We start from the raw sequence: 26,431 nt of genomic DNA, 5'->3' as shown, positions 1-26,431 counted from the left end.
CAAACGCTAAATATTGGAATTGGCACTAGTAGTTTTTACTGAAGATGGACTCAGAAAAGTAGTCGACCATAAATGTCAACTTGGGTCCATTCTGAGATGCATACTGGAAAAATTATAGTCCTGTGTCCATACAGAAAGCCAGAGGACAATAGGTTAAACTGTAAGTAACATTTTTTTAATCTCACACTGTTTACCAAAAAAATTACTTATAAACTTTCATTTATAAGTAAGTGAGCACCAAATTAAAGAAAACTGAATTAAAGAAATATTAGTCTGAAAAGAAATGCTCAAATTTGATTTATCAGTGCTGTGACTGTTATTTAACTTTTAAGCTAACACATTTGGCGCTGTCGTTATTAGTCTAAATTAATTAATTTGACCATTGTTTTCAGTTTTTAATTTTAAAGAAATATAAACTTATTGAAAATTTTAGCAGAATATGAAATTTTTAATAGCAGTTAATAGTTTTGCATACCATTTGAAATGCTTTGTTTCTGCTTGTGTTCTCTGCTAAATTTTTTTTTTTCCATTGAATCTGTGCTGCTTCTTTGCCAATGTTTTCCACTATAGAATCTCCATCTCGCAACCTTGCTTCTCGTGAGCGCATTTACAAAAATTATGGTGTAGCTGGGCCTGCCTCTGCTCTCTCATCTCTGTCTCACAAACTGAAGGGTGGGTATGCGTGCCTCCACGGATGGGCCATTCTTAATGAACGTAGGAGCTTTCAAGAAAGAAGTTTTAGTTCACTTCAGTCATTTTCATCTCATTCCATTAAGATTAAAGTTTATCATTTTATTTAAACTTGATATTTTGGGGTAATTTGTGATGTATCTGTTCAATATTGTATTGATTATCCTAATTGATATGCCTGTTTACTATATCTGTAGTAAACTTTAGTTTTATTTCGAACCTGTATGAAGTCTTAAATAAAATAAGTACATAGAAAGAAATGCCTTTGGGGAATTGTAAAGCCCTTATGACCAGAACAAAGTGATATATGTGTAAGCCTTGAGCACGTTGTGATCTGTAAGAATATAGTGTCTTATGTGACAGGTTAGTCTTAGACTCACTTTTCTGTTTTTTAATATAAAAATAATTTTCCTGTTTTAGTTTTTTATGAGAAAGTTTGATAATATAAGTTTTTTAGTTTACCTTTGTTTTCAGAGCCATCCTATTTGGCTTGAGTCTTCCTTATATTTTCCTTAGTCGCTTAATTTTAGAAATGTTTAAGCTATTGACAGTTGATAAAATGTCAGACCATTTTAAAATTTGCTTTGGTCTTCTAAAGTACTGTATATTCCTAATCACATATTTTTATCTTAGAGTAATATTTAACTTTTAAAATCTTGTATTCTTAAAAATGAGTAAAACAGTTTTATATTTCTCCTTGTTACAGTTGACAGTAATGCTATATAATCTTATGGAATAATTGTAGAACCTGATCTCTGTAGTAGATAGTCTGGTGTAACCCATAAGTAGTATATACTATGGCATATCATATTACAGTAGAGTATTATGGGTGCATTATATTATAGAAGGGTATTATATAACCTTTTACTTATGATTTTGGCATAAATACAGATTATTAATGAATTAATATTTAACATTTTTACTAATTTGTTAGAATGTACTAAATTTTTATCCTGTCTTGTATTATTTTTTCTTCAGAATTCTTTTGAGATTAAGAAAGTGTCTATTATCACTTAAATTTACACATGATAAACATGAGCATCAAACAAAATTAAGTGATGAATGTGAAAGTATTTATGATCAAAAGCTTTTTGACAAAGTGTGTTTTTATTTAGTGACACTTAAAACAGCCATATGACCATTTTTAGTGATATTTATTGTATGCCTCAAAACGTTTAAACCCCAAACGAAGAAGATACACATTAGTTAGTTAGCATATGGGTTTACCACATTTAGCTAACTTGACATTTTTTTCAATATATGAAATATATTTTGGAAAACTAACTTTTTCAGCAGGATTCATTTATAATTTGACAAATATATGTCAGGAAGAAGTAATTGTGCATTATTTATGCACCTAGACTCCAACAGGCATTCAGCTGTCACTACTTAACAGATCTAAAAAAATACTCACCATTACTTGAAGCATAGGAATATGATATAGAGCAGCCCGCATGCTGACTCTCTCTATATAACAAGCAATGTTTGCTGGCATGTGATAAATGGTGTTCCTGACATTTGAAGGAGTCTATTGTTTAGCCAATCACAGTAGAGATTTCCTTTGTGAAGAATTGTGCATCATTAATTAGAAAGCACGCCCCTTTCAGAAAATTCACAAATTGATCTTGTAGAGAGAGATGCCAAGTATAAAAGATTAACTACTTATTTGCTTGGATTCACCATTATGTATGGTTTAGCTCATGAAATAAAGTGATGATGAAGGTATTTCCAGCATCAATCAGTTGGCAAGGACTGGGCTGATGTCTAATTGTACCAAATACAGTCTTTGGCTTATAAAATCTGACCCTTACACAGCAGTGGCTCCTGTCCCTTCTGCCCTGTGGTGGTGCTAGCCGTAATGGATTTTCAGAGAATCTGAAGATTGTGACTAGCAGAAGGGAAAAAAGAAAATAGGAGTTTATTTACTCACTTAACAGATATTTATCAAATGCTTATTATATTGACCCATTCTTGACATGACATCAGTGAAAGGGAGTAACAAACAAAAATATCAACCTTTGTGAGCCTTCCATGAGGAGACAGATTCGATGGCAAAACTCTCTTGCCAGAGTACTAACTAGAGCATGACTGTACACACACACACACACACACATATGCAAACAAGCCCCAAAACACTTTACTGCTTTTATCCAAGTTTGTTCATTTCCCTTTAAAAAAGAAAAAGAACAAACTGCAATGTAACCAGTTAACAAATTCTTCTCAATTTACTAAGTATCCGTTTTCAAAAAAATACCGAACGCTTCTAGCAAGATTTATGGATTTTCAGGTTTTTTTGTGCCAGTTGAGTCACTTTGGTCAGATTGCTTTCCTCCTAACAATAATATCGCTTGCAATAAAGGCAGGAGTTTTGATATTAGGCAGGAAAGATAATCTTGAAGGCTGTACCACTTCCCGACAGCAAAGGCATCCTTGCTGTCGTGCCTCTAAAGAAGGCATGAAATAGTAGGAGGGAGAGACACCAAAGGAGGGCCAGGATGCCGAAAATAAATGGTGTCCATCTAGAAACTCCTAGTGCTTTGCTTGAGAAAAAGCGAGATTATTTTTCTTTTTATCCTTTTTCTGTTAGCATTCATATGTTAGTAATAAATTATTCTAATCCAATCATAAGAATATTAGAATTATAAAATGTAATCGAACTTTGTCGAGGAATCATTCCTCACTCCCCTTTTTTGCTTTTAATTTTTAAATATTTTTGTCTGTGAAAAGCAACACAAATTTTTTAGTTATTTTTTATTTCACGGTTTAGTAGATAAATCATCAGTAAGTTATAATTGTATTAACAAGTTTCACTATGAAATGGACCATACAGGTGACCGAGGAACCATCTCAGCATCTCCTAGACCAGTGTGTACGTCGGGAAAACCAGAACTGTCCTCCAAACACAGTAGAGCACTTAAACCTGATGGGCGCATGAGCCGGACTGCCGCGGAGCAGAGGAAGCCCAGGGGCACAGAAGGGCTGTCGGCCAGTGAGTCTCTCATGCTGAAATCCGACGCTGCAAAGCTGCGGTCAGATTCTCATAGTCGGTCATTGTCCCCCAACCACAACACCTTGCAGACTCTGAAATCTGACGGGAGGATGTCTTCTGGCTTCAGAGCTGAGTCCCCAGGCCCAGGTTCTCGGTCATCCTCTCCCAAGCCAAAGACGCTCCCAGCCAATAGGTCTAGCCCGTCCGGTGCTAGTTCTCCGAGATCCTCCTCACCACATGATAAAAACCTACCTCAGAAAAGCACTGCTCCTGTTAAGACGAAACTCGATCCTCCCCGGGAACGCTCCAAATCAGACTCTTACACCCTTGATCCAGATACCCTCCGCAAGAAGAAAATGCCCCTCACAGAACCCTTGAGGGGGCGATCAACATCACCAAAACCAAAACCAGTACCAAAGGATTCTAAAGATTCCCCTGGCTCTGAAAACAGAGCTCCCTCTCCCCACGTGGTACAAGAAAACCTCCACAGTGAGGTGGTTGAAGTCTGCACCTCAAGTACTTTAAAAACCAACAGCCTAACAGACAGCACCTGTGATGAGAGCAGTGAATTTAAGAGTGTGGATGAAGGTTCAAATAAAGTGCATTTCAGCATAGGAAAAGCCCCACTGAAAGAGGAACAGGAAATGAGGGCGTCCCCCAAAATAAGTCGAAAATGTGCTAACAGGCACACCAGGCCCAAGAAGGAAAAATCCAGCTTTCTCTTCAAAGGAGAGGGATCCAAACCTTTGGAGCCAGCCAAGCAAGCCATGTCCCCTTCCGTGGCTGAGTGTGCCCGGGCCGTCTTCGCCTCTTTCCTGTGGCACGAAGGCATAGTACATGACGCCATGGCTTGTTCTTCTTTCTTAAAATTTAATCCAGACCTTTCCAAAGAGCACGCGCCTATAAGAAGTAGCTTAAACAGCCAGCAGCCGTCAGAAGAAAAGGAAACCAAATTAAAAAATAGACACTCGTTGGAAATATCGTCAGCACTGAATATGTTTAATATTGCACCTCATGGGCCAGACATATCTAAAATGGGCAGCATCAACAAAAATAAGGTGTTGTCCATGCTGAAGGAACCCCCCCTGCATGAAAAATGCGAAGACGGGAAAGCCGAGGCCACTTTTGAGATGTCCACGCACCACACGACGAAGTCGAAGTCACCGCTCCCCTTGACGCTGCAGCACCTGGTGGCTTTCTGGGAAGACATCTCTTTGGCCACTATCAAAGCAGCGTCCCAGAATATGATTTTCCCAAGTCCCGGTTCCTGTGCAGTCCTCAAAAAGAAAGAGTGTGAGAAAGAGAATAAGAAGGCGAAGAAAGAAAAGAAGAAAAAAGAGAAGACCGAAGTCCGGCCCAGGGGTAATCTGTTTGGGGAGATGGCCCAGCTGGCGGTAGGCGGGCCAGAGAAAGACACCATCTGTGAGCTGTGTGGGGAGCCCCACCCGTACCCTGTGACGTACCACATGAGGCAGGCTCACCCAGGTAAGTGGCGCTTCGGAGTGCGCGCAAGCGCTGTGGGTAAAACATAGATGCGGTAGCTTCCGACTTAAGCTGTTCCATGAATTACCTTAAAGGACAGCGACACTTTTGCCCAGAATTTATAGTTTTCTTAGAATGTAATTTTTAAAGTGCTTTGTCAATACAGCATAAGTTTTGTGGAAAATAGGTAAAGAAATTCTAATACTGCGATGGCAAGGCAGTTTAGTACTGTTTCATTTTAGTGTGTCACATTTTGAGATGTTAACTTTTAAAATATTTTACATATTACCCAAAGGATTGCTGTCTCACACAGTAGAAATAACATATCCAAACACACAGGAGAAGTCTCAACGTTAAGTCTCCTTTAACTGTATTGTTTTCCTGTTCAAAACTGCAAATTAAATTAGATTATATTGATTTCTATGGGCCTCTTCCTGTGAAAGAGATAATCAGCTGTTTCATCAGAAGACAGTATTTTAGATAAATGTAACTATTTCTATAACAATTGATTAGTATTACAAAATTCACCTATTACGGATTTGGGTAGATGCTTTTCTCTTCCTGAAACCTTTCGTAAAATATGTGATCTGTAAAATTTACTGTTCGTACAGAATGGTTTATATCTATTTTGTCCAAATTTATGACACGCTTAAATAAATCTAAATGTTCCCACGTCTTAACATTTCTTTTCATCTGCGTGTATAGAGTATCTTCAGTATTTTAGACGTCATATAGTCGATTACTTTCTGGTCATACGTGCATGTTTGCTGATATAACTAACAGCCTGTGGGGGCAGGGGGAGGGGGGTTAGAAAAAGTGAAAAAGTTAGTACTTTGCTTGCTTTCAGAAGGGAAATCTGTCATTTGTGCATAGGTAGCAAGCATCAGACTATTAAGGACTCTTAGTTCAGTATCTATTTATGGTCTTACTTCAAAGGCTGTGGCCGGTATGCTGGTGGACAAGGTTACAATAGCATCGGGCACTTCTGTGGCGGATGGGCTGGTAACTGTGGCGACGGCGGCATAGGGGGAAGCACGTGGTATCTGGTGTGTGATCGCTGCAGAGAAAAATACCTCCGGGAGAAACAGGCTGCTGCCCGGGAGAAGGTAGTTTTATTTTTTTCTGACTATACTGTGAATGATAAGGATAAACCTTATAAAAAACCTCTTTTTAGCAACATGGATGCTTGCATTACCATATGTAAAATAGATAGCCATTGAGGATTTGCTGCACAACTCAGGAAACTCAAACAGGGGCTCTGAAATAACTAGAGAGGTGGGCTAGGGAGGGTGGTGGGAGGAAGGTTCAAAAGGGAGGGGACATACATATACCTGTGGCTGATTCATGTTGATATTTGACAGAAAACAACAAAATTCTGTAAAGCAATTACCCTTCAATTAAAAAAAAAAAAAAGCAACAGGGGCTCTGTAACAACCCAGAGGGTTGGGATGGGGAAGGAGATTAAAGAGGGAGGAAAAAAAATCTCTTTTTAGGATCATGTCATCAGACAACTTCATATAGTTGATATTAAAAATATTATGCTACTCAGTCATCTGCTTACATAATTTAGCTTTCCCTCTTAACCCTTTCTCTCTCTAAATTCTCTTTTCCTTTTCCTTCTCTTTTTCTGCTGTTTTATCTCCTCTCTTTTTCTTAATACCTAGTTATATTAAGGATTTACGGAAAGTGAGGATCATTCACATTAGTGACACACCTAACTGAAAAGATTTGCCAGATACACATACACACACACACGCACACGTTATTTACTCTTTTATTTAAATAATTACATCTAGATTTTACTAGTTAGGTTTTTAACTTTTACCAAAAAGAGAAAAAAAATACAGTTTGTATTTGATATAAATTAGTTTCAGTCAGTTCAGAAACATGAAGTGAATGTTGTTTTTGGTAATCACTATTATTGTTTTAAAGTAGTTCTACAAGTATTTAATAATTTGTATTATCAACTCAAAAGTATTTAGGTTAAAAAATCTCACATTTGAATACAAGCAGGAAAAGATCCCTAAAAATTCTCCCTCCAGGTCAAGCAGTCTAGGAGGAAACCGATGCAAGTCAAGACTCCGCGTGCCTTGCCCACCATGGAAGCCCACCAGGTGATTAAAGCGAATGCCCTCTTCCTGCTGTCGCTGAGCAGCGCTGCCGAACCCAGCATTCTGTGCTACCATCCAGCAAAGCCATTCCAGTCTCAACTCCCCAGCGTGAAAGAGGGCATTTCTGAGGACCTTCCTGTTAAAATGCCTTGTCTCTACCTGCAGACATTAGCTAGGTAATATCACTTGGCTGTTTTTTTTAAATCACTTTGGAAGTTGCCTGCTGGCATGACTTACCAACCAGCAGTTCCATTTTAAGAAGCAGAGTTATGTAGTTTGTTTGTCATTGAACTTATAATTCAGTAAAATGAACAGGAAACAAAAATGAAAATGTGAGACTAAGTACATTTGGGACGTTGGAAAAAATCACCGGGAATGCCAAGTGCAAAAAGCCTTCAGCTTCAGTCACCTGTTTATTGTACTTAGACTAGCACCTCTGTGTTCCAGTTTGAAAAGGATAGAATCAAATGGTAAAACATATAAAAATTGATGGCATACTCTATGAATTTTACAATTTTTAGCCCTTTGGGGAATAGATATATTCCCCCCTAACCCACGAAACATCTCATATATCTCTAATCTTTTTCAAATTTCACTCTAACATGTGTTCCTACCATAAAGGTCACTACCTATACTCCAGTAGTCCACGCAAGAAATTTCATCAGCCTGAAGCAAGGCAGTGATGATGGGGAAATAAGAAGAGAGAATAGTGAAAGGGAACCCAGCGTCCACAGGCCTGAAGGACTGGTCATGGCCGAGGGCTGAGCCCTCCGTGACACCAAGATATTTTAGCTTAAGGCACCCAGATAGCTGGTGGGATCACTCACTGAAACATTGAAAGATGGAAAAGTTCTCAAAAGGAAAGAAATTCAATTTTGTATTTGAAATGTTTGTGGTACCTGGAATACCTATGTGTAAAATTATCAGCCTTCTATTTCTTCCTCCTTACATCTGCCGCTATTTTAATACTTTACACTCCTCAATTATAGATGTATGAGTTATTTTTGCTTTTACAAAGGAGGTTAAAAATGGAAAGTATCTGTATTACCATCATACTTTAAGTTACTGGGTTTGATTTAATGCAGGCATCATCATGAAAATTTTGTGGGCTATCAAGATGACAACCTATTCCAGGATGAAATGAGGTACCTGCGTTCAACATCTGTGCCAGCCCCGTACATATCAGTAACCCCTGATGCGAGTCCCAACGTATTTGAAGAGCCCGAGAGCAACATGAAGTCCATGCCACCCAGGTATTTGAGTTACTATATTTTTGTTGAGTCCAGTGTTTGGTGGAAGAGAGATTTTAAACAGAAGAGAATGCTCTAGAGGTTCTTTCATAGTGATGCATCCCTCCATCTCAGGAAGGAAGTCATGTCAACTGTCCTGACTATTAGAGCAGTAAGAAAAGGCATGCGTTCATGAATCAGGTGAGGTCTTTGATAGCAGATCCAGTTGGAGAGCACAGATCACCTTTATTCCAATTAGTTATATACAACATTCATCATCTATTCTAATAAGAATGTATACTCATTTAGGCAGTAAGGACACAACATGGCCAGAATTAGCCAGTTACTAGAAAATATATAAGCTTTACTGAGGGCCATAGGATTTTAAACCAGGCCTGACCAATGGAAAAGAAACAAAAAGAATATTTTGTAAATTTGTCTTAGAAAGTAAAGAAAGGTATTTATGTTTTTCTTAAAATGCCCCAATAAAAGAAATTACATAACCACCTTAATACTTTTGTAACTGTTTTTTAATGTTGTATAGTTAAAAAAGAAAAAAAAAGAGGTTGGTTTCCTACTGCTGCTGCTAAGTTGCTTCAGTCGTGTGCAACAGCCCTCCTGAAAACCACTGAGTTCTCAAACAGTTTTAAGTATAGTGTAACTGAGGCTAGGAACCAGTTTGTCATCTCTCAGTACACTGTGGTATGGCCATGCTCCAGATAGAGCTTTGGGTAGCACCTCCAGAGAATGAGAAACCTCATAGAACATTCAGAACCAGAGGAAAATTATATCCTTTCGTTTTCCCTCTTATTAGGTTTCCTCGTGTATATATTTTCATTGTTCGTATTCGGTGCTGTTATGAAGATATCTGCCTTTTTTTCCTGAATATCATGACATGTGTCTTCCACCAGTGCTTTTGCTTCTGAGAGAAGCTTAGAATATTTGATGCCTTTTCTTCTTTTTCATTTAAAATGCAAAGTAGATTTAAGAGAAGCAAAAGTTTTAAGATGCAGTTCTGAAATCAGTCAAAATGTGATTACATTTGGAAAGATCCAGTTATGGCTTAAAGAGATATTGTCAAGTTGGCTTTGAATTTGTATTCTTCCACATGGTTCACACATTTGACTACGCTGTTAAAAACTAAGTAAATACAGTGTCAACATCATTCCCTTTTTCTCCTGAGTTATCTGTCACCTTGTTCTATCTGCAGTTTGGAAACTAGTCCCATAACTGATACTGATCTCGCAAAGAGAACTGTCTTCCAAAGATCCTACTCCGTTGTTGCTTCTGAATATGATAAACAGCACTCCATCTTACCTGCACGAGTTAAAGCCATTCCTCGAAGAAGAGTTAACAGTGGAGATACTGGTAAGTATAAAGATGAAAAAGAAGATTGAGTGATCCTAATGATTTTATTTGTAGATTTTTTAAATCTAATTTTTGAAGGCAGAGGAATGGATTAATTTTAAATCGTGGTTAAACATTCCTTCTGTGTGACACAGCCATAAATGTGCCTCTCTAAATTTTACATCTTAGTTGGAAGAGACACCCAGACATCATGCACTATTATTCAAGAATAAACGGATCTTTAAAATATACTACTTGTTAGGTATCTAAGCTGAATATTGCTACCATTATCCCTCCCACTAAGCTTCAGTAAATCAGCAGTTCCAGTGACTTGACACTTTCACAATGATATTCTCAATAGAAACTTATTAACTCTTGTAAGTACTATCACTCAAACAGATAATAAAAACTGGAGATACGGCTAGCTCGTAATCAGTGAAAAATTTTAGATAATCTGGACTAATTAGTATTGGCAGCCCCAAATTGAGGCTAATTAATCCTGTCTTAAGAATAAAGAAAGAAATCCAAGAAGCAAAGGATAACATGTTAGTGGTTATCAGGCCAACTACTTATTAAACGAAGATCTGACCTAATATTTTTAGGTAGATGATTATATATCTTGTTGAAGATCTTCTAGGAAAATATTGAGGATATATTCAACAAGTATCTTTGGGCTCTTAATGAAATACCATTTGTTACAAAGCAGTCCTTTAGAAAATGCTGGGGATTCCATTTGGGGAGAAAATAAGTCACATTTTGTATAGTGTTACAGAAAGTGTGAACTTTCAGACCTGGGTTCAAAACTTACCTTTGAAAATTAATAGGTATATAACTTTTAAGTAAGATATTTAAATCTGAGCTTCAGTAAAAAATTGAAATCATTAAGATTTGTGTCAAATGCAAAAACAAAAAAACCCCCAAAGACACTTAAGTGAATAAGCTGGATACTGTTTTTTGAAATCACTTTAAATATATTAATATGTGTTGCCTATGAAAATTGATACTTTTTTTTTTCCTTCAAACAGAAGTGGGTTCTTCGCTCTTGAGGCATCCATCTCCCGAGCTGTCCCGGCTCATCTCAGCCCACAGCTCCCTCTCCAAAGGAGAACGGAACTTCCAGTGGCCAGTCTTAGCCTTTGTTATACAGCATCATGATCTAGAAGGTCTGGAAATAGCAATGAAACAAGCTTTAAGGAAATCTGCTTGTCGAGTTTTTGCTATGGAGGTAAGAATACATGAATAGGATTATTAATTCATTAATCATAAGCTTCATATGATGGTTCTGTTTAATGATGTCAGTTTTCTACTGAACAGAAATTGTGACAAATTAAGAGACCTCAGTGAATAGAAAATACTGTGTTTGCAACAAAATTAAACTCCTAGGTTTAGGAATATAAATGAATTTGAGTTTCATAGTTAAGCACTCTGAAAAACATCATTTCTACATTGCTTTATTATCTGAATCGTGACAATATCTTCTTAAAAAAGCTTTTTATAATCACAGTGTCATTTCAGTTAGAGTAATCATGCAAAAGGGATCCGAAGTAGGGCTTTTGAATTATAAATTTAACGAAGATAATTTATCTGGGTCTCTGTTCTCTGAAAATGGATCACTGTATATCATAGACTTGTATCTATAACAAATCTTTTTTCTTTATCATGGAGTAGAAAGTACTCATGATATTCATCAGTGGGAACCACATGAATCTATATTTAAGTAAGTAGCAGCTTGTGTAGAACTTAAGAAACATTCTAAATGCATGTTGATTCTAAATGCAAGTTGGAAAAAATGTGCTTGTGTAAATTAATATTCAGACAAATTTTTGAAATGAAAAGTAGTTTGGAAAAGTATTTTTGAATTGCATTTCATAGGTATTATATTCCCTACTATTAATTTTTAAATTAGGGCCAGAATTATTGACAGTGTAAGTTCAGTATACTTTCAGTGAAATGACAATCAGTCTTCCTAGAGTCTTCCCATAAAATACTTGAGTCCCAGAAGGTTCTCTTTATCTTGGACTTATTTAACATTGTTTATTCAGGCTTTCAGGCTTCCCTTGTGGCTCAGCTGGTTTAAGATTCCAGCTGTGATGCAGGAGACCTGGGTTGGGAAGATTCCCTGGAGAAGGGAAAGGCTACCCATTCTAATATTCTGGCCTGGAAATTCCATGGACTATATAGTCCATGGGGTCGCAAAGAGTCAGACACGACTGAGCGAGTTTCACTTTCTCTTTCGTGCAGGCTTTCAACTGGCTTCTGTGTAACGTCATCCAGACCACTTCTCTCCATGATGTTCTGTGGCATTTCGTGGCGTCTCTGACTCCTGCTCCAGTGGAACCAGAGGAAGAAGAGGATGAGGAAAACAAAACAAACAAAGAAAATGCAGAACAAGTGAGTGAGACTCTTGGTTTTTTATTTGTCCATATTTTTATAGCAGAGTCGAACTCTCTTCAGGTAATACCATAATTTACATGAGGTCATTCACAGATTATATAACCTAAAGGCAAGAATACCAATTCAGAGCTATGAGCAACATACTAACTATGCTGAATGAAAGTTCTCTGTCTCCAGAAACACTGTCAATCAATTCTGGTTTCTCACTAGCCATCACTGTCACACACAAAGCACTCAGTTGGAAGATATATACTGTACAGTGCAATATAAGATGAAGAAGGCAACATTATTATAGAGAAGGGCCATCTACTTCACAGCATTACTGTAAGGCACAGAGAATGAAAATGAGATTGTGCCTGGACCTGAAAGTCAAAAAGTTTGGCTAGAAGAGACTTTAGTTTTATAGGAGGCAGCCTGTATCATGGAAAAGCGTTGACTGTGGGCCCTGGAAGCCTGGGTTCCAGCCACATTTATACCTCTGTAGCTGTGATTTATGGATCTCATTTATATTTCTACAGTAAAAAAGTAGAAGACTAAATCCTCAATTTAAAAAAGCTGTCAGAATAGATAGAAAAAAACAAAAGCTCGGTACTGTTTATAAGCATTGTACCTTTTAAAACATTACGACAGAGGAAGATTAAAAGTAAAAGGTTAAAAGTAGAAAAAGATATACTGGATAAATACCAATCAGAATTGGGTTGCTACAGCTAGTTCAACATCAGATAAAACAGACTTCAGGATATAATTATCAATAGGGATAAGGAGGCTCTCTACAAAATGATAAAAAGAGTAATTCTGTATCTTCAGTGTATGCATGTAGTTAATAAAATAACCTCAAAGATATCAAATGAAAATCAATAGGGCTGCAAGGGAAAATTGAAAACAATCCACAATTACAATGTGACGTTATCACACATTCGTAAGAGCTGTCTGTTCCTGTGTAACAGATACCCCAAAACCTACTGAATGGAAACAGTTGCTTACTGGCTCCCAACTTTGTGGGCTAGCAGTTTGGGTGGTGCTCAGCTGAGGGGAAAGGCTCATTTCTGCTAGTAGATTAGTGAGTACACAGGAATTGATCCTCATATGTGGCATTTATTTGGTTTGGTGATTTTATTTATAGGTGACCTTATCATTTTTTCCTTTAAAAATGTAAGCATAACTAATCTTACTGGATGTTTGAGGTATGGTTTGGTTTTGTTGTTTACATTTCTACTACATCAGTATCGTTAAAGTACACATTTTCTTTTGTGGGAAAAATTCCTTCCAGCTCCCAAACTGATGAACTTGCCTGCCATTTCTGTCTTAGGAGAAAGATACGAGGGTATGTGAGCATCCGCTCTCAGATATAGTGATTGCAGGGGAAGCTGCTCATCCTTTACCACACACGTTTCACCGCCTACTTCAGACCATCTCCGATCTTATGATGTCTCTCCCCAGTGGCAGTTCATTACAGCAGATGGCCCTGAGGTAATCTTATTTCCAAGTGTCCTAAGTACCCTGGAAAAGTTTTCTGAAGCAGTCAGAGCATGAAATGCTTGAAAGATCTCTTTAAATACTTAAGGTAGAAAGAATCCTGTGTTATATGAATGACCTCCCTCATTATAGTTATAATTTAGAATTGCCCTTCACCTCAGCTCATGCCTGTTGGCCCCTCTGTAAATTGTGGATGGTATACTTCTGAGTCCTCTAAATTGTCACAGTCTGAAACCATCTTCCTCACTTTCCTTTCTCTGCTACCCCAAATCACATGTCTCAGTGCTCCTCAAGAGTAGAAACTTAAATGTTGCAAAAATGGAGAGGGCAATGAAATCTCAAAAACTGAATTCAAAATAGGGTTTTGAATTGAAAAGAATATCAAGAGAAATGCAGCCAATCCTGAAACTACATTGAAGAGTATCTCCTCCTTTTAAGTCCTCACCATTACTTTTACATTGTGAACTTTATCACTAGAACCTCATACTGGACTACACATACAAGTAAATCCTCCACTGATTTTTATAAGAAATAGGTTGACAGAGTGATTTTGTCTACCCACATTCCTAATGATGAGACCAGCAGAGAAGAGATTCTGTAGTGCAAGATTTTAGAAGTACAAAGTGTGTTATACTCTGATGAATTAGTGTAGAATTGTTGGACTAATAAATTTTAAGAGGCTGTTATAGTTGGGATAACACTTGTCTACAAAACTGATTACCTTTTTTGCTTTTATAGCTTTGATCTTCATGTGTCAGTTTGGCTGTATTTAAAATGGATGAACTTTCCTTAGAATTTACATTGTTCAACAGAAATGACGTATATTTCTCCAAAAGACAATAGAAATCATTTTGTTTCTTGAATTTTAAAAATTTCTAATATTGTTATTTTACCTACAGCATTAAGATTAGCTGCAGAGTGCTTTTTTTTTTTTTTTTTTTTTTTAAGGAATTCCTTAGAGGTTCCTGAAAAAGAATTATTTACTATATTACTTACACCTTTTTAGGTGCTGGAGTCTGAAATTCAAGCAGTCTGATCACCAGTTCCTCCATCAGAGCAATGTCTTTCATCACATTAACAATATTTTGTCAAAATCAGATGATGGAGACAGTGAAGAGAGTTTTAGCATCAGCATACAGTCTGGCTTTGAAGCTATGAGTCAGGTCAGTCATCTAACAGTTATCCTGTGTTATCCTGTTAATACTCAACAATGTACTGAAGGAGAAACTGAAAATTACTCCTAAACAACTTGATACTTACTTTTATTTCTATCTCATGTCTGTTTTACTGTTGTGGAAGATTTCCATCTGAGTGTTTCAATTATGTCTATTTGTTTCTGGTAGGAATTGTGCATAGTAATGTGCTTAAAGGACTTAACCAGCATTGTTGACATAAAAACTTCAAGCCGACCTGCCATGATTGGCAGTTTGACGGATGGTTCCACAGAAACCTTTTGGGAGTCAGGCGATGAGGATAAAAACAAAACAAAGAACATCACCATCAACTGTGTAAAAGGCATCAATGCCCGCTATGTATCTATTCATGTGGACAATTCCCGAGATCTTGGGGTAAGAAAGGAAACTTACCTGTGGCTTGTTAGTTCTTGTCAGACCTTTATTAATGATACAGTCTCATTTCTGAGTTTTAGCAAAAAGGCTTTCATCTGGAACTTCACCAACCAAACAACCTATTTATATTTTCAAAATAACTCAAGTCTAAAAACAGATTAATATGACTTGGGGCACTGTGGAATACCCATTTTAAGAAAGGCTCTGATTATAAATATATGAAATCTATAGCTAGGCAAAATAAATATCTACTCCATGATATTTTACCTCCATGCCCTTGTTCAAGTTATTTCCTTGGCCTGGAAGTCCTTCTCTTAAACTCTACCTTTCAGATTCTTCCCAAGTATAAGACCCAGCAGACAAATTCTCCCACAGTACCTCTTCTATAAAAGTTACTCTTTCTCTCCTCTGGATTCTTTTTTACCTTACTCTAGTGGCATTTAATGCAGTTTGACCTATAGCATAATTCGCCTTCAGTTTTTAATCCTTACCCGCACCATCAGAAGGGAGTTGGGGAAAATTCCTGTATTAACATATATAATCAGACTATATATTCCCCCTAGCTCTAGCCTGTCTACATGTTTCAACTGAATTGAGCACTCTTTAACAAAAAGCACTGGAGAAGAAAAAGCATCCTATTTACTTGAGTATTAAAAGCCAATAAGACTGTAAAACCAACTGCTAAATTCCCATGTTTCTATCCCATTCTTGAGAAAGAATACTTTCTAGAATTTTTTCCCTCAGAAAGGAAGTGGCCTGTAGGTACAGTGTTAATAAGTCCCCTTGGGCCATTGCCAAGCTGCTCCTGTCCCATTTGTATATTTCCTTTCCCTGGGAGAGCCAGAGTGGTGGGTTTGGGTCTCAGATGACCTGAATGGAGAATGCCGACCACAGAAGTTTAGTCTGCAGTCAGAGCATTCCCTGCTGTCTACAGTCACCCCACCTTCTGTCCGTCAGCACAGATTGAGTAAGAGAAAGGCTTAGCTACTCTATCACTACATCACTAGCTTATCACCTCTTCAGACCCAAGAGTTCAGTCGGTACAACTTTGTCTTACTTGAAAGTCAGGTATAATAAATCAGAACATTTTTCTGACAGGAACTCACTGCTCAGTACAGTGTTATCTTTGATTCATGTTTTAAGGTAGAATATACTTTCCATCAAAACAGTGGTTGCAATCAATTTAACATTTTGTCTTTTAGGAGAGAGAATCACGGTAATATTCATTTTTTACAGATATGCTGGCATCAGCTTTTCTCTTAGGAAACCTCCTCTGATTTATATCATCATTAAGACTTACATAGTGTACTGTGTGTCCCCCAGCCTTCCCATCACACTGCCTTAAACACAGCATTTGTTAATTTGAATTGCATCAGCCTATAGCACTTAAAAGTATACAACTCTCTAAGGAATTCATATGTCCATATGTCTTGATGTACTTGGCATAAAACTTACTCAATCTTAAGGTCTCTCTGACTCTAGTACCAGTATGATTCTTTCCAGTACTTAAAGCTATTAAATTTCTTTTGCTACTTTACTTTATATGTTAAATGGTCCTTCCCTAATTTGGCAAAGATCTCAAGGGGATAGAACTCATCTCTCTCATGTGTCCTCCCCCAAGTCCCGATGGCTGTCCGGGGGCATCATGATACTCGCAAGTATTTGTTGCTTAAGCTACCTGCCTTCCTCGCTTTTACACCAGAAGCAATGAGAATAATGTAATAAGAATGGGACGTAAGTAGCAAGGCAAATTGTTGAAAGACTTCATGATAGAGATAGAATTTAAATGATTAGACTTTGGATGAAAAGAGGGAATGCCAGCCTCCTCTCTCAGAGCCCATAGAGAAGGACTGAAATGTATGATTCAAGACGGAGTTTGTGAGGATAAGAAAAAGACTGGAGTTGTGGGAACTGTGATTGGTTTCACAGATGGAATGAAGTCAGTTAAGAAGGGCTATAGAAGACAAGCAGAAGAGTTGATATGATATTGATAGGCTGTAAGAAATCACTGTCCGCTCTAGAGCCAGGAACATGGCGTAATAACAATTTTAAATTGTTTATTTTAGAATAAAGTCACCTCAATGACCTTCTTAACTGGCAAAGCAGTAGAAGATTTGTGCAGAATAAAGCAGGTAATTAAAGCTGTCATTGGATGTTTTCACTGCCTGGCGGAGATGTCTTCTTCTCAGTCCCCACTGCTGAGCTCTCATTTTGGCATGCCACACTGTTATAGGAAATCATGCCTTTTCAAAACACTAAGTTGGCAAATAGTCCACATATGGGAATAGTTATAACTGTCTCTGTTCTAAACATCTTACCCATTATTTTCCTAAATGTTCTGTAGTCATGAGTAAGTAGACTGTGCCTACAGCCCTCCACCCTGACTTCTGCTCCCCTGTGGAGATTCAGGGTGCCTTAGAATTCTTCATAGATTTGATTCACAAATGCTGCTATAATTCAGCCACACTTCAGATTATAATGTAGATTATTGTCCTGTACCTTGAAGATCTTTCAATTTACAACACTGCAGTATATCCAGGTTAAAAGTCAATATACAAACCTACTCTAGAAAACATGTCTTATTTGGGCTTGTGACAGATGCTGTATAAACTCATTCCCTTGTGAGTGAATAGTGTCAAAAACCATTTTACAGTACACTGAAATTTAATCCTTGAGAAGAGTTAGATTCTCAATGAAATATACTGAAATAAGTCATCACAAATGTGAATTTACATAGTATTATAATGTTTCTTCAAAAGTAAAACATTAACTAACTGCACAGCTAAAATCCTTGCTTTAAATGTGCTTTCATGTAAAGATGCACAAAACAGGACTTCATTGCTAATCATTTGAGTATTTCTACTTACAGGCAGTACAGGTACAGTCATGAAAATTGTTTCCAGTGGTTTCACTTATGTAACTTGTGCTCAGAAGCCATATAATACATATAATGTAAGCAGACCTGTATTTTAATTCTCCACTCCACCACTTACTAGACTCCTGCCATCTGTGTTAACTAACTTTCTTCATCTGTAGCTATTAGAGTATTGCTGATCTTTACAAGATTTAAATAAGATAATCTGAAATAATCCAGTACACTTTCTGTGTGTACAGTTATTTGTTATTTGAGCTTACTGTTATTAACACTAGGACATAATAACCACTGTCATGAAGTCTAGGACAATAACAAAATAGTAATCCACTTGTATCGGGTTTCTGTCCCTTTTCTGCCCCCCTAGGTTGATCTGGATTCCAGGCACATTGGTTGGGTAACAAGTGAACTTCCAGGAGGGGATAATCACATCATCAAAATTGAATTAAAGGGTCCAGAAAATACACTGAGAGTTCGACAGGTTAAGGTCCTGGGCTGGAAGGATGGCGAAAGCACAAAAATTGCTGGCCAGATCTCAGCCAGTGTGGCCCAGCAAAGGAACTGTGAAGCTGAGACTCTGCGAGTGTTCAGACTCATTACATCTCAAGTGAGTGTCCTTACTACACATATTCTAGCACAGGATAAAATGAAATAATGTACTACTTCAGTAATAATATCAAGAGCCTAAGAAAGTATTTTGTTCAGTTTGTTAGAGATTGTTAGCTACAAGTTTGGCCCATTTTTTTCTTCTCAAAGCCCAAATTCTTGTATTTCATTTTGCATTCAAAATTCTGAAAAGTAGAGGTGTACAGTAAGAGTAGCATAGGAACATTATAAAGCTTGCAGAGTCAGCTGTTGAGTCCTCCAGCCGTCACAGAGATAGTTCCTGCCATTGGGTTGCTCTCACCTCCCTGTCTCCTTCACCAGGTATTTGGAAAGCTCATCTCTGGAGACGCAGAGCCCACACCAGAACAAGAAGAAAAGGCACTGTTGTCATCACCTGAAGGAGAGGAAAAAGTATACAATGTATTTATTTATATTCTAAAAATATTTATTTCCCTATTCCATTTTCTTTTGTTCAGTGGAATAATCCATATTGCTATGTATTTTAATGTATATATGATACTAGTTTCTGTGCAGTTAGTATTTTTTACTTATATTAGAAAGAAGATGAAGGAACTATCAGAAGATACTCACTTTTTGCTCATGTATGATCTAGCTGGTATTTTAAGTAACAACAAAATTTGCTCGAAACCTTGGGCCGTTGTGTTTAAATGTCATTTGTAAAATCAGCTTCGTTGTTGACTATGCTGTGCGCTTTCCTCCATCTTCTCTGTCCTTCACAGTTCAGCTCAAAACTACTGCCTTCTCCGTGAGCCTTCTTTATGATTGTTCAAGGGAAATCATGAAGAAGGTTCATGGCGAAGACACAAAGAAATATTTCCTCTGCTAAACTTCAGAGTAATTTCTGTGTCTCTTCTTGGTTTCTCTCTTGTTGGGTTTATTGGTACACATGGTTTATTGTTGTTTAGTTGCCCAGTCATGTCCGAGTCTTCGCAACCCCCTGGACTGCAGCACTCCAGGCCTCTCTGTCCTTCACCATGTCCCAAAGTTTGCCCAAGTCCATGTCTAAGATAGATACATGGTTTGTATCTTCAACTTAATCAAAGCTTCCTAAAGACCAAGAACATGTCTGGTTTGTCTTTATATCCACCATGGCATAAGCACACATGTGTGCAGTGAATTTTTATTGGAACAACCTGTCCTTTATGTTGTCTTTGAAATTTCTTCTAAAGTGCATTTGCCTGACTTATTTGGTCTAAACTAAAGCACTGTGTCTAAGAAGAGAACTTCATCCATTTTCAGAAAGAGAAGTCAACCATGACTAGTCTCCATATTCTTGTGTATTTATTAATAGATGCTGTAAATACTCGTCTTGACAGTTCTCTGAAAGATATTTTCAAGGACTTAACCTAAGCTAACTCTGTGCCTTCTGACACAGAGGCAACTAAATCATCCACATTTTTCTATCTGGAATCTGTTTTAAAAAAAAAAAGGATTTCATAAACCCTGGTAATTATTTTTCAGCATCTTTTGGAGATAACATTTTGACAACTATAAGACTGAGAACTCATTAAGCTATCAACTGAATTTTAGCAAATGGCAGTTGTTTGCTGAACAACCTTGAGAACTGGTATCAAGCCCTCAAAAACCTTGCCTTGTATTCTTAAACATGAACAGTCATGCCCTCCCTCCCAAAACAGACCATCAGGGATACTCTCTAGTATATAATCACTGTATTAAATATGTGGGAAAATTGCACATGTCATAGAATTTCAGAGCATAATATTGAAGTTATTGTCCCTGGAATGGACAGAGAAGGCTTCTTGGAGGATATTAGACTTTGAGTTAGACCTGAAAGAGAGTGGAGGAAAGTTAGATTAAAAGTATGAGAGGATGGGAGCATTACAGAGGCTGGTCAAACAGTAGAAGGGTGTATGCTGAGGCATTGGGGATGAATGGGAAGGGTTTGCTAGTGGTTGGATTCTGGTGAGATAATGTAATTTTTAAGGGAAGCATTTTTTAAGTCAGATTTTTGAAGTAAAACTTACATACAAAATTATCCTTTTAAAATCATTTGTTTTGAATTTTGACCAATGTGTACAGTGGTGAAACCATCACAAGCAATTTTTAAAACACATCCCCCCCCAGAATTTCCCTGTCATTCCTCTGCATTCAGCCCTCTTATCTCATTCCTCCCCCGTGGCAACCGCTGAACTATTTTCTGCCTGTTTTCTGCCCCTATAGTATTGCCATCCCCTGGTGGCTCAGATGGTGAAGAATCCACCTGCAATGTGGGAGACCCAGGTTCGATCCCTGGCTTTGGGAAGGTCCCCTGGAGGAGGAAATGGCAACCCACTCCAGGATTCTTGCCTAGAAATTCCCATGGATGGAGGAGCCTGGCAGGCTCTACAGTCCATGGGGTCGCAAAGAGTTGGACACGACTGAGCGACTTCACTTTTTATAGTATTGCTTTTTCCCAGGTTTTATTTAATGGAACAGTATAGAAAGTAGCCTTTTTGTCTGACTTTTTATAGGTAGTATAAGAACATGTATCAGTTGTTTGTTCTTTTGGTTGCTGAGGAGTATTCCATTGTGTGAGTTTCAGTCAGGTCAGTTCAGTTCAGTCTCTCAGTCATGTCCGAGACTTTGCAACCCCATGAATCCGTAGTTTATTTATCCTTTCACAAATTTCTGATAGATGTTTGTGTTATGTCCTCTATTTAGCTATTCGTAATAAAACTGCTGTCAGCGTTAGCATACAGATCTTTGTATGGACATGTTTTCATTTTTCTTGGGCAAAAATACCTGTGAGTAGGATTGCTGTATAATAAGTATATGTTTAACTTCCTAGGAAACTGCAGACTCTTTCCAAAGTGATTAAGCCATTTTACATTTTCACCAACATCCACATCTCCTTGACAATACCTGATACTGTCACTCTTTTTAGTTTTATACATTCTTATAGGTGTGTACTTGCATCTTGTGGTTTTTTTAACTTTGTAAATACTTTTTATTATTCATGTATTCACTTTTGGCTGTGCTGGGTCTTTGTTGCCGCCCTGGTCTTTCTGTCGTTGCAGCGAGCAGGGGGCTACTCTCGAGATGAGGTGCACGTGCTTCTCATTGCAGTGGCTTGTCTTGTGCAGAGCATGAATGCCAAACCACGTGGGCTCAGTAGTTGTGGTTCCTGGCCTCTAGAGCACAGGCTCAGTAGTTTTGGTGCATGGACTTAGTTGCTCTTTGGCATACGGGATCCTCCCAGACCAGGGATCTAACCCATGTCTCCTGTGTTAGCAGGCAGATTCTTTACCACGGAGCCACCAGGGAAGCCCCTTGTTGTAGTTTTAACATGGATTTCACCAGTGACTAATGATATTGAGCAAATTTGTATGTATTTATTTGCCATCTCTGTACTACATTTACCAAAATGTATATTAAGATTTTTTACCCATATTTCTTACATTGAGCTGTTTGTATTATTGGGTTGGAAGATTTCTTCATGTATTCAGGATATATTTATAGGTCTTCTACCAAATACATGTTTGGTAAAAATACATTTTCAAATATTTTCTCCTAGTCTGTGACTTATCTTTCAGAGAGAAGTTTCTAGTTTTGATAAAGTTCAATTTATCTTTTTTTTTTAATGACTCATGATTTTTGTGTCTTATCTAGGGTCACAAAGATTTTCTCCTGTTTTTTCTAGAAACATTAGAAGTTTAGTTCTTTTATTAAGACCTATATATATTTCAAGTTTTTCTATACAGTATAAATTAAGAGTAGAGGTTCTTTTTCTTGATGTGAAGATATTTGATTCTTTTACTGCCATTTGTTGAAAAGACTATCCTTTATCAATAGTCAGTCCACCAGAAGTGTATAGGTCTGTTTCTGGACTCTATTCTGTTTCATTAATCTATATGTACATTCTTACACCAACATCAGGCTGTATTGAGATTCAGTACATTCATTACTGTAGCTTAGAGAGAGATTCCAACCAAGTTCTTTTTCAAAGTTGTTTTGGCTATCCCAGGTTCTTTCCGTTTCCATATAAAGCTTAAAAGCAGATTATCAATTTCTTCTTCTTCCACAAAAAAACATAAATTCTTTTTAAAAAGCCTGCTGAAATATTGATTGGAATTGCACCAAAGTGCAAAGTCAGTTTAGGGAGAACTGACATCTTAATATTGAGTCTGGAAATCCCATGGACAGAGAAGCCAGATGAGTTATAGTCCATGGGGTTGCACAAGAGTCAAGACTTAGCAACTAAACAACAGCAAATCCATGAATACTATATTTAGTTCTGCCCATTTATTTAGATCTTCTTTAATTTCTGCCAGCAATGTTTTATAGTTCAGCTCTGTGTACATGTCTTATACACACTTTAAAAAATTGATCCCTAAGCATTTGATACTATTGTAAATATTTTTATTTCACTTTGCAGTTATTCATTTCTAGTACATAAAAATGCAATTGACTTTTGTGCATTGAACTTTTATCCTGTAGTCTTCTTAAGGGACACCTATGGCTCAGTTGGTTAAGAATCTGCCTACAATGCAGGAACCCTGGTTCAGGTGAACCCTGGTTCAGTTTCTGGGTTGGGAAAGATCCACTGAAGAAGGGATAGCCTACCCATTTCAGTATTCTTGGGCTTCCCTGGTGTCTCAGCTGGTTAAAAATCTGCCTGGAATGTGGGAGACCTAGGTTCAGTCCCCAGAGGGGAAGATCCCCTGGAGAAGGGAACAGCTACCCACTCTGATATTCTGGCCTGGAGAATCATATGGACTGTATAGTCCATGGAGTCTCAAAGAGTCGGACATAACTGAGTGACTTTCACTTTCACTTTTTTTCATGGTCTTCTTAAATTTACTTAATAGTTTGAGAAGCTCTTTTGTAGTAACCTTGGAATTTTTCTTCATAGATAATCATATGGTCTTCAAAGAAAGCCAGTTTTACTTCATTCTTTCCAATCTTGTGTTATTCCACTGGCTAATACTTTCAGTTACCATGTTGAATAAAAGTCGTGAGATCACATATGTTTGCCTTTGCTAGATTGGAAAAGGGAAATATTCAATCTTTCACTGTAGATTTTTTGTGACTGCGCTTAGTCAGTTTGAGGATGTTCCTCGTTTATTGAGAATTTTTATCAGAATGGATTTCTTATATATTTCCCTTTTTTCATTTTCTCTTATTCAGTAAAATAACCCATATATTGCTGTGTATAGTAATCGATATGCAGTGTTTCCTTATATGTACTTCATTTTTCTTTAAGGAAGATGAGCTAGGGGAGTGATAACTGAGTGGCACAGTGTTTCTTTTGGGGGTGGTAAAAATGCTTTCAAATTGACTGTGGTGATGGCTGCACTTACCTGGGCGTGCATATAAACCATTGAACTATATACTTTAAATGAATGAATAATATGGTATGTGAACTATATGTCAATACAGCTGCTTTTAAAAAGGAAAAAGCAAAATAAATTATGAAAGAAGTTAAAAGATCTTCCTCTCTAAAAGGAACTCATGTGTTAATGTGTATTCCACCTATACATAGCGCACACACACACACACACACACAAAATTTATTCTACAAACTTACTCTCCTTAGTAGATACAAGGAAACTGCAGTTATCCATTCTTTTTGAGTGAGCTTTGCCTTTCAAGTAATTTGCCCATTTCATCTGAGTTGCTGGATTTATTGGCATAAGTTGTTCATAATATACTCTTATCCTTAGACTCTATTGTGATGTGTCTTCTTTTTTTATATCTTTCCAGCTGTTTGCTTTGGATTTAATGTGTTCTTTTTCTGACTTCTTAAAGTCCTAATATGAGTTGAGATCTTTCTTTTCTCATATAAGTAATGCTGTGATTTTCCTCTTAGTACTGCTTTAGTGTCACAGATTTGAGTGTTGTTTTTTTTCCCCATTTCATTCAATTCAAAATATTTTCTGACTTCTACTTTGATTTATCCTTCACTTCTGGGTAATTTACAAGTGTCTTATTTAATTTCTGAATATTGAGAGTTTTCCTGATAGCCTTGTATTGTTAATTTCTACTTTAATTCCTTTGTGGTCAAATGTGTGTGTGTGTGTGTGTGTGTGTGTGTGTGTGTATACTATATATATATATATATATGTGTGTATATATATATATATATAGTTTGTATAATTTTATCACTTTTGAGACTATTAAGAGCTGAATTCTGGCTCATAGTAATGATATAGTTTAGCAAATGTCCATGTGCACTTAAATGAATGTGAACTCTGCTGTTATTGTTTGAAGAGTTCTATAAATGTGGTTAATTCAGTTGGTTGATAGTTTTGTTCAGATCTATAAGACCCTTGCTGATAGGTAAGGTTCATTGTTTGCTCATTTGCTTGTATTAGGTACAAAAACAATTTGAAGTGTCCAGCAATATGGGTTTGTCAATTTAGATTTTAGTTCCCCTGGTTGCCTATATCAGCTTTCTAGTGGGCACCCAAAAATTACAGTTCTATAGATTACCAGCTTTTCTCATTATTAAGTTGGGAGCAACATTCTCTTGTGGCTATCTCTATCCTAAGAAAAGTGAAACCAAGAGTCATTTTCAGTTCTAATACAAGGGTGATTTGCCTCAGTTTTCTTACCTATAAAGCAGGCAGAACATCAAACCCCTTATGGGGTTTTTCTTAAGATTAAATAAGGTTGTGTGTATGTGTATACTTATATCTGTTCGTATATTTATCCCTTAAAACAGTGTCCTACATATGATGGGCTCTATAAAACTTCAGCCTTCATATTGCTTCTTGTGATAGGTTTCTTTGTTTACTGTCAGTGTTGGAATAACTTAAGACCACCACTATCAGAGAGTGTTGTTAGGACACTTCCTTTCTAACCAAATGTCGATTTCCTGAGTTGCTTTTCTAATAACCAAATATAGGATATGAACTAATAGTGTTCACAGTTTAGAAATAGATTTAAACAAATTGACACAAGTTGACTAGATTATAAGAAATCCATGAAATATACTTCTCTGGATTTCTTAAAGTCAGAAATTTTGTCTTTTTTATGGTCACTTTAGCCAATAGTGATTTCTTCAAACTTTTTATCCTTCTTGTTAGTGTTATAGATCTCAATTTAAAATGAATTCACCTTATAAATATACCTGCATAATTACTTATCAAGACATTTCAAAATGTCAAATATATGAATTTTATTAAAAGAGCCTGCTTCCTTTTTTTCCCCTTCTGTATCTAAAGGCAACATCAGATGCTGACCTGAAAGAACATATGGTTGGAATCATCTTCAGCAGGAGTAAACTGACTAACCTACAAAAACAGGTTGGTCAATAGTCATTTCATAATCTTCATCAGTTTTGTTTTTAGGGCATAAAGCATTTTCCAAAATTTATGGAGGCTTTTTTATGCTAACTCTTTTATAGGTCCTGCAGAATGTGTCTGCCTTTTTCTAGAGAGAGGAGTATGTTGGCATACCTGCATCACTTTAAAGACTTTGTTATGAATGTTAACTTTCTTACCTTGCTGCTCTTTGTTTTTCTCATTTTCAGGTAGATTGTTTCATTTTGGTGTCAAATACCCAGTTATATCAGATTTCATTTGCGTTTCCTGTGTTCCTTTCCCCTTTGTTTTTTTGTTTGTTTGTTTGTTGTTTTTTTTTAAATTATTCTGCTGAGCAGTTATAATGTTAACTAAACCAGTGTTAGATATTTCTAATTATTA

General features: G+C 37.0%; 1 protein-coding gene across 31 annotated transcripts in view; it reads left to right on the top strand.

Moving 5' to 3' along the window:
- MYCBP2 (MYC binding protein 2) overlaps positions 1-26,431 on the top strand; it is a 271,324-nt gene that overhangs the window by 224,647 nt on the left and 20,246 nt on the right. For 11 of the 31 annotated variants that reach the window (XM_060394149.1, XM_060394144.1, XM_060394150.1 and 8 more), the window contains 14 exons: positions 3,521-5,164; positions 6,098-6,267; positions 7,204-7,448; positions 8,358-8,525; positions 9,712-9,869; positions 10,874-11,073; positions 12,090-12,239; positions 13,552-13,712; positions 14,725-14,881; positions 15,062-15,286; positions 17,353-17,418; positions 18,526-18,765; positions 19,086-19,184; positions 25,952-26,032. In XM_060394149.1, coding sequence (XP_060250132.1) covers positions 3,521-5,164; positions 6,098-6,267; positions 7,204-7,448; positions 8,358-8,525; positions 9,712-9,869; positions 10,874-11,073; positions 12,090-12,239; positions 13,552-13,712; positions 14,725-14,881; positions 15,062-15,286; positions 17,353-17,418; positions 18,526-18,765; positions 19,086-19,184; positions 25,952-26,032 — 3,764 coding nt within the window. Of the gene's footprint in view, positions 1-570; positions 673-3,520; positions 5,165-6,097; positions 6,268-7,203; positions 7,449-8,357; positions 8,526-9,711; positions 9,870-10,873; positions 11,074-12,089; positions 12,240-13,551; positions 13,713-14,724; positions 14,882-15,061; positions 15,287-17,352; positions 17,419-18,525; positions 18,766-19,085; positions 19,185-25,951; positions 26,033-26,431 lie in introns of all 31 variants that reach the window. The other 20 variants (XM_060394130.1, XM_060394145.1, XM_060394143.1 and 17 more) reach the window with 7 other exon arrangements.

The sequence above is a fragment of the Ovis aries genome, chromosome 10 (genome assembly GCF_016772045.2).
Source record: "Ovis aries strain OAR_USU_Benz2616 breed Rambouillet chromosome 10, ARS-UI_Ramb_v3.0, whole genome shotgun sequence".
In the NCBI taxonomy this organism is placed as follows: domain Eukaryota; kingdom Metazoa; phylum Chordata; class Mammalia; order Artiodactyla; family Bovidae; genus Ovis; species Ovis aries.
Note: the sequence above shows the minus strand (reverse complement) of the source record. Positions and strands in the feature narration are given on the sequence as shown.